The sequence below is a fragment of the Leuciscus leuciscus genome, assembly GCF_965113295.1.
Source record: "Leuciscus leuciscus genome assembly, chromosome: 5".
Taxonomy (NCBI): domain Eukaryota; kingdom Metazoa; phylum Chordata; class Actinopteri; order Cypriniformes; family Leuciscidae; genus Leuciscus; species Leuciscus leuciscus.
Genome location: NC_138729.1, coordinates 51373399 through 51388398, shown reverse-complemented (window position 1 = coordinate 51388398; position 15000 = coordinate 51373399). Strand labels below are relative to the sequence as shown.

The 15000-nt window shown below is 40.0% G+C and overlaps 2 protein-coding genes across 2 annotated transcripts in view; one reads left to right on the top strand and one right to left on the bottom strand.

The window, feature by feature from the left end:
• Positions 1–15000, top strand: part of srrm3 (serine/arginine repetitive matrix 3) — a 115045-nt gene that overhangs the window by 55708 nt on the left and 44337 nt on the right. Inside the window, exon 2 of the mRNA XM_082171252.1 lies at positions 2084–2328. Within this exon, the coding sequence (XP_082027378.1) occupies positions 2096–2328 (233 nt within the window). The 5' untranslated portion in view covers positions 2084–2095. The remainder of the gene's footprint in view (positions 1–2083; positions 2329–15000) is intronic.
• rpain (RPA interacting protein) overlaps positions 1–15000 on the bottom strand; it is a 159980-nt gene that overhangs the window by 110217 nt on the left and 34763 nt on the right. The window lies entirely within an intron of this gene.

Genomic DNA, 15000 nt, shown 5'->3' with positions numbered 1-15000 from the left:
CCAAGGCTGCATTTATTTGATCAAAAATACAGTAAAAAGAGTAATATTGTGAAATATTATTATAATTTAAAACAGCTGTTTTCTGTGTGAATATATAGTAAAGTGTAATGTATTCCTGTGATCAAAGCTGAATTTTCAGCATCATTACTCCAGTCTTCAGTGTCACATGATCCTTCACAAATCATTCTAATATGAAGATTTAATACTCAAGAAACAGTTCTGAATAATATCAATGTTGAAAACAGTTTTTTTGGAAACCGTGATGCATTTTATTTTTCAGGATTCTTTGATTAATAGAGTGTTCAAAAGTAAAGCATTTATTTGAAATAGAAACCTTTTGTAACATGATTGATCAATTTAATGCATCCTTGCTGAATAAAAGTATAATAAAAAAAATAAAAAAATAATCTAATATCTAAACTCCCAAACTTTTGAACGGTATTGTATTTATTCTGTCCAACCGTTTAAAAATGTATCAAATATAATCTGTTTCCAGTTCCAGTGTTTCCAGTGAAACCATGTGTAATCTGTGAGAATCCCCAAGCTCATGTCTTACTGTCGCTGTGTTTGTGTTTAAATCTGTTTTATTCGTTTTTTTAGCAGAAGATCATTTGTAATTACACTTTTTTTTTTTTTAAATGCAAACAAATAAAACACATCTAAGGCTGCAACTAACGATTATTTTGATAATCGATTAATCGGACGATTATTTTTTTTACGATTAATCGGTTTATGTACTTATATTTTAGTTTTTCCCATTTTTTCCCAAGTAAATTATTAACAAAGGGTCTTTATCATTTAACATAGACTTTTTAGAGATTTTAACCATTTTGCATTGTCATATCCTCATCAAAAACATACCTGGAGTTGTGTTTTATTATGTGTTAGTAATCCTTTGTCGAACTCTTCTGCAATCAAAACACTGACCCATACGTACAGTACTCTAGCAAATTTCACAAGGAGATTTCAAATAATGTTTTCACCATGGCAGTCCTTTGGGCTCCTAAAGTAGTTTAACATCCCGAACAAAGCTTATTAAGGAATCTTGCAGAACATATTTTCACGAAGAATAAGAATAAAACAGAATACAGTTGCAGTAAATTGCATTTTATTTATTTTTTCCTGTAAACACACAGCTTATACCTGGGAAACAGCTTTATAGCTTATGCTGTGAAATCAATCAGAAAGTTGAAAGTAGCTCAACTTTATGGTAATGAGCTATGACGCGGTTCAGCGGCAAGCAGCGGCAAACGCCAGCAACCAATCGGAATAAAGACGTTCTTCGCGCTGGCTGATTCCGGAGAAACATACGATGTAAACTTTCGTTCCTACCAAAACATTAGTTCCGAGAAAAAATTATTAATTGCAGAGTTTAACCATCATAGAGTGAAAGTGTATCATTTGCATGTGTTTTTAAGTCCTGTCAGTTTAACAGGGCGCGCTTGACAGGGCATATATAAGAACAAGCCGAGAGAGAGCCCCGGCCGCGCGCACGCACTCACCCGAGCGCTGTCTTGCTCTCTCTCTCCCTCGCGCATATTAATCAAAATCGATGGTTTCGAGAAAAAAAACTCTACAGTGATGAAATGTTTTCTTTGTTGACAAATCTTGTGCGATATCCTAAACTGCCGAATGCTGCTTCGTTCGATTAGTTTTATCTTCCGCTTTTTTCTTTTTCTTTCCCGAGCTTACTCCACTGCTGCCTCCGCCATCTCGCTGAATGCTGCAGAGCTGTGCGGGAAGCACGTGACATAAAACAAGGCCAGCTATTGGCTATTCGCTACTTCTCCTGCTGTACTGGCTGAGTAAAACCTCCGGTGGCTCATTACTGCCACACTTTGGTCACCGCAGATTTAAAATATGCACGAAATGAGCCGCTTACAGCAAATAAAAGTTATTTAGCAACTAATCGATGACTAAATTAGTTGACAACTATTTTAATAATCGATTTTAATTGATTAAATCGATTAGTTGTTTCAGCTCTAACAAATATGCATGAAAAAAAGACATAAGGGTAATAATAATTGAACAAAAAATGATACGTTTTTGAAATGACTCCTGTCGCTGTGTGTGTTTGTCTCAGAGTGCCGTGGCCATGTACGATGGGGCGAGGGTTCCCTCCCCTGAGGACGCCACTAACGGGGTCCCGCTCCAGCCTGAGACCCCCGCGACCACACGACCCAAAGCCAGCGAAGAGCCTGAGGAAGAGGAGGGTGTGCCTGAACCCGTCCTGGTGAAGAAGGCTCACCGGGAGATTCTGGACCACGAGAGGAAGAGGAGGGTGGAGCTGAAATGCATGGAGCTGCAAGAAATGATGGAGGAACAGGGGTGAGTGAGGCGATCATGTTGGTTCTTTTAGATTAATCCTTTAAAGGGATAGTTCACTTTGAAATTAAATTTTGTTATGTTTTAGCTTACCTCAAGGGCATCCAAGATGTAGGTGTCTTTGTTTCCGCAGTAGTTTCAATTTTGATATTTTTAGGTCAAACCGTTCTTGTCTGTCAGTCATATAATGCAGGTCTATGGTCACTGTCTCAAACAGCATGCACAGAGAAGTCCAAATTAAACAATTCCCCATCGTAAGTACACATTGATGGCCTAGGACACGAAACGAGCGGTTTGTGTGAGAAAACGAACAGTATTTATATTGTTTTTACCTCTTGTACACAGCCATGTCGAAGTGATCTGAGTATGCACTCGCATCCTGATGTGTGACGTGTGCGCAGACTGGTGCATAGATATATACACTAGATGTCGCCTTGGCTACGGTTTCTTTCCAATGAACTGCAGTAGCCAAGGCGACATCTAGTGTATATATCTATGCACCAGTCTGCGCACACGTCACACAGCAGGATGCGAGTGCATACTCAGATCACTTGGACATGGCTGTGTACAAGAGGTAAAAACAATATAAATACTGTTCGTTTTCTCACACAAACCGCTCGTTTCGTGTCTTGAATTGTCTCGAATAGTTAGCTTGCTATTTATAATGACACACTATTGAGGGAAACTCTGAGAACTGGTTCAGTGTGAATTTAAAGTGAATCAGCCACAGGACAGTTGTAACTTGCATTGGAATTACAGGAAGTGGAATTCAATTTATTCAGCAAGGATGCAATAATTTGATCAAAAGTGACAGTAAAGATGATTAATAATGTTACAAAACATTTCTAATTTAAATAAATGCTGTTCTTTTGAATTTTCTATTCATCAAAAATCCTGAACAAATTTCATGATTTCCATAAAAATATGAAGCAGCATAACTGTTTTCAACATTGATACTAATAATCATAAATGTTTCTTGATCATCAAATCATTATATTAGAATGATTTGTGAAGGATCATGTGACACTGAAGACTGGAGTAATGATGCTGAAAATTCAGCTTTGATCACAGGAATAAATTACACTTTACTACACTGCTCAAAAAAATTAAAGGAACACTTTGAAGACACATCAGATCTCAATGGGGAAAAATGTCCTGCTGGATATCTATACTAATATGGACTGGGTAATGTGTTATGAACAAAAGGATGCCACATCGTTTGATGGAAATGAAAATGATCAACCTACAGAGGATTGAATTCAAAGACACCCCGGAAATCTAAGTGAAAAAATGATGTAGCAGGCTTGTCAATTTTGCTGAAATTTCATTGCAGCAACTCAAAATGGTACTCAGTAGTTTGTATGGCCCCCACGTGCTTGTATCCATGCCTGACAACGTCGGGGCATACTCCTAATGAGACGACGGATGGTGTCCTGGGGTATTTCCTCCCAGATCTGGACCAGCGCATCACTGAGCTCCTGGACAGTCTGAGGTGCAACCAGGTGATGTCAGATGGAACGAAACACTAATAGAATAGGTGTTCTATTGGATGTAGGTCAGGTGAGCGTGGTGGCCCTTCAATGGTATCATTCCTTCATCCTCCAGGAACTGCCTGCATGCTCTCGCCACATGAGGCCGGGCATTGTTGTGCACCAGGAGGAACCCAGGACCCACTGCACCAGCATAGGGTCTGACAATGGATCCAAGGATTTCATCCCGATACCTAATGGCAGTCAGGGTGCCATTGTCTAGCCTGCAGAGGTCTATGCATCCCTCCATGGATATGCCTCCCCAGACCATCACTGACCCACCACCAAACCGGTCATGCTGAACGATGTTACAGGCAGCATAACATTCTCCACGGCTTCTCCAGACCCTTTCCTGTCTGTCACGTGCTCAGGGTGAACCTGCTCTCATTTGTGAAAACCACAGGGCACCAGTGGCGGACCTGCCAATTCTGGTGTTCAATGGGAAATGCCAATCGAGCTCCCTGGTGCTGGGCAGTGAGCACGGGGCCCACTAGAGGACGTCGGGCCCTCAGGCCACCCTCATGAAGTCTGTTTCTAATTGTTTGGTCAGAGACATTCACACCAGTGGCCTGCTGGAGGTCATTTTGTAGGGCTCTGGCAGTGCTCATCATGTTCCTCCTCGCACAAAGGAGCAGATACCGGTCCTGCTGATGGGTTAAGGACCTTCTACGGCCCTGTCCAGCTCTCCTAGATAGCTGTCTGTCTTCCTGGAATCTCCTCCATGCTCTTGAGACTGTGCTGGGAGACACAGCAAACCTTCTGGCAATGGCACGTATTGATGAGCCATCCTGAAGGAGCTGGACTGCCTGCGCAACCTCTGTAGGGTCCAGGTATTGCCTCATGCTACCAGTAGTGACACTGACCCTAGCCAAATGCAAAACTGGTGAAAAACAGTCCGAAAAGATGAGTAGGGAAAAAAATGTCAGTGGCCTCCACCTGTAAAACCATTCCTGTTTTGGGGGTTGTCTCACTGTTGCCCATCTAGTGGACCTGCTGTTAATGTCATTAACACTAAAGCAGCTGAAACTGATTACCAACCCCCTCTGTTACTTAACTGACCAGATCAATATCCCAAGAGTTTAACTGACTTGATGATATTCTCTGATTAAAAAGTGTTCCCTTTATTTTTTTGAGCAGTGTATATTCACACAGAAAACAGCGGTTTTAAATTGTAATCATATTTCACAATATTACTGTTTTTACTGTATTTTTTATCAAATAAATGCAGCCTCGGTGAGCAGAAGAATCTTTTAAAAACATTATAAAAATCTAAAAATCCACAGAATAAAAAAATAAAAAAACAAATAAAAAAGATATTTGTGACATTTTATCTCAGAATTGCATGTTTATATCTCGCAATTCTTACCTTATAACGCAATTGGGAGATAAAAAGTCGCAATTGCGTGTTATAAAGTCAGAATTGTGAGATATAATTCTGAGGAAAAGTCAGTCTTTGTTCTTTTCTTAGAATTGGACTTTATAACACGCGATATTGACTTTATATCTCGCAATTCTGAGATAAAATGTTGCAATTATCTCTTCAAATGTTATATTCTGTGGCAGAAACAAGCTTCCGTACAGGACCCTAAACGTCTGAACAGTAGTGTAAAGAAAACACTGCATTTTAACTGCTTCGTGGATAAAAATGACAGCTTTATGATCATTTTAATTATCCTTCCTTGCATTCAAATTCGAATTGCATTTCCGAATCCTGTTTTGCTACATCACATCAAATGCAGTAAAAGTCATTCTCAGTGCAGGAGCGGAAAAGCAAACGGCCCCTGATAAACACGGCTGTATTTGGAGGATTTGTAGCATGACTGTCCTCTCTCTAATCCTCTCGGCCCGCGTCTGACGGGATAAAGAAGCAGGTCTGAGTGTGTCTAATTAAACAGCAGCTGTGTGACCTTGAGGCAGGGTGAATGATGGTGATAAAGCGCACAAACACGCCGCATGGGAACTGCTCCAGCGCACAAAAGATGATGAAAGATTTGCTTCAGTTCGGGATTAGGAATCTGCTAACATGCTTAAATGCTTAGTGAATGAGGAGCCGAGTACGCCTGCAATTTCTGCCTCCATTCATCAAACACATCACAGAAATAGAGTTTGGTTTATCAGCAGTTCTGCTTTGCATGCTATGTATAAAATGGATCGTTTCTGTCCTGTCATCTGATTGGTTAGTGCCTTGTTCTAGTGGCGATGTCGTGTTTATCACCGCACAGCATCCAGAGACCATCTATTAACCTCAGTTTACATGACAGCACTAGGCTTACAGCAATCTGTCAATTTCATACAGAATTTAAAGCGTGAAGAAAATGTGTCCTTGATGTTGTCATGTGTTAAAGGGATAATTCACCCAGAAATGAACATGCTGTCAACATTAACTCACTTTCATGTCATTCTTTCTTCTGTGAAGCCGAATAGGAGATGTTCTGTGAAATGTTTCAGTGTTTGGTTTCAGTGTTTTGGTTCCCAACATTCTTCAAAATATTAAATAGAAAGAAAGACGTGTCAGGTTGGAACAACCAGTATTTAAGTATTATTTATCAACTATTATAGTATTTATCTATACATTGAATTTGCTTTTATTGTTATATGTTTGGTTTTTTCTATTTTAAAGTTTAGCCATTTTGTTATGTGATTTTTATATATTTTTTTATTAGTTTTTGTTTTAATTAGTTTGAGTTTTAAATTATTTGTCACTAAAGTTTAAAGTTTTAATTAAATGTTTATATTTCATTTTATTTCAGCTATATTTCTATAAAGAAACCCATTTTTAATAGTTTTAGTATTAGTTGACAATAACAACATTGGTTTGGAATGACATGAAGGTGAGTAAGTGGATAGAATAGAATAGAATAGAATAGAATAGAATAGAATAGAATAGAATAGAATAGAATAGAACAGAACAGAACCAGTGGGCCCTTTTCCCAATAACAACTGTGGTTTGGAATGACATGAAGGTGAGTAAGTGAATAGAATAGAATAGAATAGAATAGAATAGAATAGAATAGAATAGAATAGAATAGAATAGAACAGAACCAGTGGGCCCTTTTCACAATAACAACTGTGGTTTGGAATGACATGAAGGTGAGTAAGTGAATAGAATAGAATAGAATAGAATAGAACAGAATAGAATAGAACAGAATAGAATAGAACAGAACCTGTGGGCCCTTTTCACAATAACAACCGTGGTTTGGAATGACATGAGGGTGAGTAAGTGAATAGAATAGAATAGAATAGAATAGAATAGAATAGAATAGAATAGAACAGAATAGAATAGAACAGAACCTGTGGGCCCTTTTCACAATAACAACCGTGGTTTGGAATGACATGAGGGTGAGTAAGTGAATAGAATAGAATAGAATAGAATAGAATAGAATAGAATAGAAAAGAACAGAACCAGTGGGCCCTTTTCACAATAACAACTGTGGTTTGGAATGACATGAAGGTGAGTAAGTGAATAGAATAGAATAGAATAGAATAGAATAGAATAGAATAGAACAGAATAGAATAGAACAGAACCTGTGGGCCCTTTTCACAATAACAACTGTGGTTTGGAATGACATGAGGGTGAGTAAGTGAATAGAATAGAATAGAATAGAATAGAATAGAATAGAATAGAATAGAATAGAACAGAATAGAATAGAACAGAACCTGTGGGCCCTTTTCACAATAACAACTGTGGTTTGGAATGACATGAAGGTGAGTAAGTGAATAGAATAGAATAGAATAGAATAGAATAGAACAGAACAGAACAGAACAGAACAGAACACAGCCAGTGGGCCCTTTTCACAATAACAACTGTGGTTTGGAATGACATGAGGGTGAGTAAGTGAATAGAATAGAATAGAATAGAATATAATAGAATAGAATAGAACAGAACAGAACAGAACAGAACAGAACAGAACACAGCCAGTGGGCCCTTTTCACAATAACAACTGTGGTTTGGAATGACATGAGGGTGAGTAAGTGAATAGAATAGAATAGAATAGAATAGAATAGAATAGAATAGAATAGAATAGAATAGAATAGAATAGAACAGAACCAGTGGGCCCTTTTCACAATAACAACTGTGGTTTGGAATGACATGAAGGTGAGTAAGTGAATAGAATAGAGTAGAATAGAATAGAAAGAAGTGGGCCCTTTTTAGACTATGATGACGCATTTCCACAGTTAAATCTTTGCAAAGTGTTTCATATTTTCATGCTATATACTGTATAGTGTTATATTACCTTCACAGTAAATGAGAATAAACAAATTAACAGTTCTGCGAGGGTATTTCTAATACAACGGCTGAGGGAGTAATGGCAAATTTGACATCTTTCTCTCTTCTGATCAACGTAATCAATCTCTCTATATTCTTTTCTCTGAAGACTTTTTTCTGAAAAGTTGTGGAAACTCTATCACTGATTTTTTTTCTTTAGCTATTGGAGCAAATGAAAATACAAAAATTGCTGTCATCTTCCATTCACCGCTATAGAAGTTTCCACAACTATGACGACTTCCACTTTCCGAAAACCCCGGAAATGTGAAAAGGGGTTTATGGTTATGAAAAACTAAATTACGAACTGTACAATATTGTCCCTTTAAAAGTGAAGTATGTAAATTCTGCTCCACTATAGCGCCATCCAGTGGAATTTAAAAAACAATGACCACCGTCAGTCCGTATGAAGTTACATATGAAGTGTGTTCAGTCTTTCTCTGCAGACTCTTATTAGTGGAAATAAACTGTTCCTTGTTACGAGCTCTGAGTAATAGTTACTAGATTGATGACGATGTTGTGAAGCCGGATGTTGGAGATGGAGGATGGTGGTGGATCAGCCATCTGGCAGCACACACACACACACAGACACACACACACACACACACACACACACACACACACACACACACACACACACACACACACACACACACATCATGAGTAATTGTGCTGTGCTTTAGGAGATGTTGGCTCTCCATATGTTCCTCCCAGTGTGTGTAGCAGCAGACGGTGTGAAATCAGACCAGCTTCGTGTAGATCTGGGTTTCTTGTGTTGAACACGCATCCTCAGCTTATCTCTGTTTGTACAAGAAGCCTCCAGTATGTCAAATCAGAGACGCTTTTTAAACGGACAGTTCAGCCAAATATAAACATTCTGTCGTCGTTTACTCCAGTGACTCTGTGCAACACAAATTAGACATTGAAGAATCAAAGAAATATCTATTGAAGAATTATTATTATTTATTTATTTTTAAAGTGCACAATGACTTAATAAGAATCATAACTTCACAGAAGAAAGAAAGTCACACAGGTTTGGAATGACATGAGGGAGATTAAATTGACAAAATATTAATTTTTTTAGGTGAACTGTTCGTTTAAACTAAGGCTTTATGAATCAGTCATGAGGGGATTGTGGAGTAAAACTGCAGGAGTGTTTCACAGAGAGTGATGGGGAGTTAAACTGGGCGGCTGCAGTTATAATGGAGACATGGGGCTTTTCTCTGATGCTGTGGATATAAACCAGTGCGACACTCGCAGTAAAGACTTTAACCCCTTAACCTCTCCTATACAGCCTCCCCCAACACACACACACACACACACACACACACACAAGCACACGCACGCACGCACGCACGCACACACACATACAAGCACGCACACACACAGACAGTCACACACACATACACAAACGCATGCACACACACACAGTCACACACACACAAGCACACGCACGCACGCACACACACACACACACACACACAGACAGTCACACACACATACACAAACGCATGCACACACACACACAGTCACACACACACAGTCACACACACACACACACAAGCGCACGCACGCATGCACGCACACACACACACACAAGCACACAACAGTCACACACACAGTTACACACATACACATTTACACAGACTCACATTCACACACAAACACACACACACAAGCACACACACACAAGCACACACACAAGCACACACGTACACACACAGTCACATACACACACACACACACAGTCACAGTCACACACACAAATACACACACAAATGCACGCACACACACACACACACACACACACACACACACACAAGCACACACACACACACACACACACACGCACACACACAGTCACATATACACACACACACAGTCACACACACAAATACACACACAAATGCATGCACATGCACACACGCACGCACACACACACACACACACACAAGCAGATGCACACACGTACGCACACACGCATGCACGCACACACAAGCACATGCACGCACGCACACACACACACAGTCACACACATATACACACACATTCAAACACACATACACAGAGAGAGAGAGAGAGAGAGGGATAAAGTATTTTAAAGGGATAGTTCACCCTAATATAATAATGTATTCATCATCCACTGCCGCTGATGCTGGTCTAATGCCGGAAGCTCTTCTGTCTCTCATGGGCCACAGAAGGAGAATCTGTTAAGAACCGTCCAGCTCGCTTTCCTCCAGATAATGCCAGTGAACAGCGACATCAAGCTTTTTAAAAAGACGCAAAAGTATCACAGAATGATCCCATGCGACACGTGTCGTATATTCCAAGTGTTCTGGGTTTATGATAATAGAGTTTGGTAAAAACAAACTGGAAGTTAATGTAGCAGAACTCAGGAACTCGGTTTGTCTGTCAGAAGGACAGCTGACGGATGTGAACGCGATAACTACTGATTACGACGAACACAACGGATATATTCCCCTCAGAGATGGATACACACGGATTATATTTCATGTTGTGTACATGAGACTCATCATTATTAGTGCTTGTTAAATCAAGCACACTGTGATCTGCACAAACATGCAGTGATTCCTGTTGAGCTGTTACTATTCCAAGCGACTGGACTCGCGATGTTGCCCGTCGGATGATAAAACAGGCAAAGCAAATCCAGCAGTCGTCGGTCGTGTGGCATTTTCCCTCCAGCAGGAACCAATTAGTGGAGAGTTCAGCCCTATTCAGACGGGATTATCTTTGCCAGGGTAGATGGAGTAATGTAATTTTACCACAGGACGTCTGTAATATTAATGGCCAATTCGCACGGGATAAGAGATCTCAGTAAAACTAGCAGAAGTGGGAGAGTAACTCGACTTACACACCGCCGTCACTCCTGTCGTCATGTGTGTGTTACGCTGCTTCCTGATATCACGTGCGCAAACACATATAACCTATATTTATATATATAAAACAGTTATGTCCGGCCGAACAATGTATTAATTAACTTCAGAATGGATTGTGTTGGTAATAGGCTCTTTTCCTAATGCTAAAAGATGATTATAACAAGTGCTGTCAATCTTCTCTCTGATCTGAATGGTGTGTGTAAAACACTTGAGTTTTGCCACAGACTCGTTCCAGCGTCTAGAACGCAACTCAATGCTTTATCAAGCGTCTCCATACTTGAAAAAACGCGGAAAACTACTTTTAAACAGGAAATGACGGAATATTTACGTACATATTTACAGCGGGTCTATTCGCACGGGATCAGTGTCAACTGAGGTCATTTTTTCGGACCTTTTTACTGAAGGTAAAAGTCGCAGTAATCTTTCCTGACATTGTCCGTGATGATCACTGAGATGCACATTCGGTCGGGACTAAAATCACGGAGAAGCTCTGGTGATTATTACTTTACCCCTCGTCTCCATGTTACACTAGTCCTGTCCGAATAGGGCTTTTGTGTTAATTTGCATCTAAAGGGACACACACAAAGACTGAGGGCCCTATTTTAACGATCTGAAACGCAAGTATCAAACGCGAAACTTAAGTAACTTTGTGGGCGGATCTTGCGGCCGACGCAAATCTAAAATGTGTTGGTCTGAAGTAGCTTCATTATTCATAGGTGTGGTTTGGGCGTAACGTGAAATAAACCAATCAGAGCGTCATCTCACATTCCCTTTAAGAGCAGGCGCGCTTGTTCCATGGCGGATTGCTATTATAACTAGGGGTGCACCGATCCGATATTAGGATCGGATATCGGCCGCGATACTGACAAAATAGCTGGATCGGGGATCGGAAAAAATAACAGATCCACGGGCCGATCCAGGTTTTTTTTTTTTTTTTTTTTTTTTTTTTTTTTGTCGTCGCAGCAGAACCTACGTCATTCGTTAGCTTCACGTGTGTCGCATGCTAGAAGCAACATGGAGCGAGCCAGAGGCCGTTTCTCAATACCAAGTACGCAAACTTCGGACTTGCGTCCTTGGTAGTTCGGACTTGACAAGTTTGACTCAGGAGAACGAACTCCCGAGGACGAGAGGCGGCAAGTCCGGTTATTCTGCAAATGGAACAGCAGCGTTCTTGATCGCGTCACTCAGCTCGCTCTGGCTACTCCGGTCATCTCTTTATGTATGTATTAGCCAACAATAAAACGAAATATGTTATAAAACACCACTCTGCCTCTTTTCATTTAAAAAAATCTTAAACATATTAATGGCCACATAAATGTGGTTCAGGCAAACGCGTACATTGATCATCTTTACTGCATATATTTATAACAACACGAAATATAAAACAACCCTGCTTCTTTTTGTTTTCATTTTTTAAAATATGAAACATATTGATCATTAAAACTGACATTTAAATTTGCCATTGCTGATTAAGTGAGCATTCACAGGTCATGTTTGTGATGGTGGTGTGACACTGCACTACATGTTCAATGTTTGGTTATTATTATGTGTGATCAAGTTGTTGTTGTTCGACCAACTTTTTATTTGTTTATTCTCAGGTTCAGCTGCTATGTTGCATTTTAAATTCCTGTTTGCAGGACTTTGCACTTTATATTTTTTACATGTTTACAATGTTTGGTTACTGTTTGATTACTATTGTATGTTCAACCAATGCACTGTTTTGTTTCTTGTGGCTACATTTTATTTATTTTAATTTAAGAGTTTGATTACATTATATTTTAGATTTGAATGCACAATTGTTTTTTAAATAGGCCTAAATAAGAATTCAACATTACATACATCTTTTATTTTGTCTTAGTTATGTTTAGTTAGTAAAGTCTGGTGCCTTTAGTCTCTTCAAGGAAGGTATAAGGTGGAAGGTATACAGTTTATTATTAATTCAACAATAGTATCGGATCGGTATCGGGTATCGACAGATACACAAATCCCAGGCATCGGTATCGGTATCGGGACTGAAAAAGTCGGATCGGTGCACCCCTAATTATAACAGCGGATTTGCCAGACGCGCGCCAGGAGCGGTTCACAGCCAAAGAGACCGACGTTCTCGTCAGGGCCGTAAAACACAGAGAAGTGACATTGGGGATGGAGAAACACACCCAAATTAGCTTCGGTTAAACAGGCATATGATAATTAGGGTTGGGTATTGTTTCATTTTTAGCGATTCCGATTCCGCTTATCGAATCCGGTTCTTATCGATTCTTGTTTCCGATTCCAATATTTTTTGGAGGGAGAAAAAAGGGCGAATAATTGAAGAATAAATATTTCTAACTTTTATTCTTGCCAATTTTAAGTAATAACCAATAAAATGGCTAAAGTGAAAGGAGTCTCTTCATATAAAGGTGTTGATTACATTATTACTCCAGCAGTAGGTGGCAAAAATCGACAGTTTTTTTTTTTTATTGAATTATTTATTGAAGAAGACTCGTGTTTGAATTAATTATTCAAACTAGTTTAAAAACTATTATTATATCCCTATAACTATTATCTATATTACTATAGACTATTATACTAAACATGTTATTCTGAGTAGTTGTCTGATGTATGTAATCGTGATCTCCATTTTAAACAAAACAAAAATGATTTTAAGCCACATAGATTCCTGAATTAGGGACCGTTCACATATCGCGTCTAAAAATGCATGGAAAAGCACGGCCGCGCCGTTTTCTCCTTCTTTCCACAAGCACTTGCGCTCCCGTGGCGTCTGTCGTTGCTATGCAACCAACCATTTACTAGGCTACTACTAGATATATTTATGGAGATGAGAAATAAAAACCCGCCCTATTCAGCTATGATCAGCTGTTCAGCCGAGCTTTTGATGTTACAGAAAGGTCGGTTGTTTTTTGTCACTTGACCTGCGCACCGCTTGCGCCATTCTGAAAAATTGAGATGTTTTCATCTCGCCGAGGCATAGGCGCGCCTGCTCGTCGCGCCCACGTCGCTTCTATTATGAACGTGCTTGCCGCGCCTACATTTGAAATAACGGATAGTCATGAATCGATAAGAGGAATCGTAATGCGTGCGTCTTATCGAATACCCGGTTTTTGGAAATTTGTTACCGGTTCTAAAATGGAACCGGTTCTCGATGCCCAACCCTAATGATAATTTGGGTAAATGTGTAAGCTTGATTTATGCCTATTTTTTCACATCTTCATGGACACAACAATGATTTCCCTCGTGTGGAATATTTTTCCTTGTAATAATGTATGGTTTGCACAAATGAGAACTGCTGCTTCTGTGAAGATGAGAGAAGCAAAGTGTGTGTGTGGTGCACACGCTACATTATGGCCAAGCATGCGCCCTTAAAATAGCATCTGAACGCGCCACTGACTTTAGACGAGGTTTCTCCTGGTCAGTGGTGGAATTGTTTTCTGAAACTGCAAAATAGCACCAGGGAACGTTTGCGCCGGAACACGCCTCCTCTTTTCCTTGAACCGCCCCCGGGAGCGCAAGTTCATTCCCTAATTTACGGACGTGCTTCTGTGGAGGGAAAAGTCTGCTGTGCGTCGGGTGAGAAATAGGAATGATACATGCGTCGTGTACAAAGTCAATTGCGCTGGGTGCAAGAGAGGGCCCTAAGTGTGTTTTTTGCTCAGCACAAACATGCAGTGCTTCTTGTTGAGCAAAGATGCTGTTACTATTGTAAGCAACGGATGATAAAACAGGAGAGAAATCCAGCAGTCGTCATTCATGTGGCATTTTCATCCCAGCAGGAGCCAATTAGACGAGTGTCAGTGTCTCTGGTTAATGGCTCCATCTGCCCCTCGTCCGGGATCAGACCCATCCGTGTCCACAGAGACCGGGACGGACAGATGGAGACGAGGACGACGCTTCATGTATAATGTACACATTCCCCAGAGAAGTGTGCTGAGACTCGGCTCAATGATGGACGGATACATGGATCCACTCCAGGAAGGAAAAGATGCAG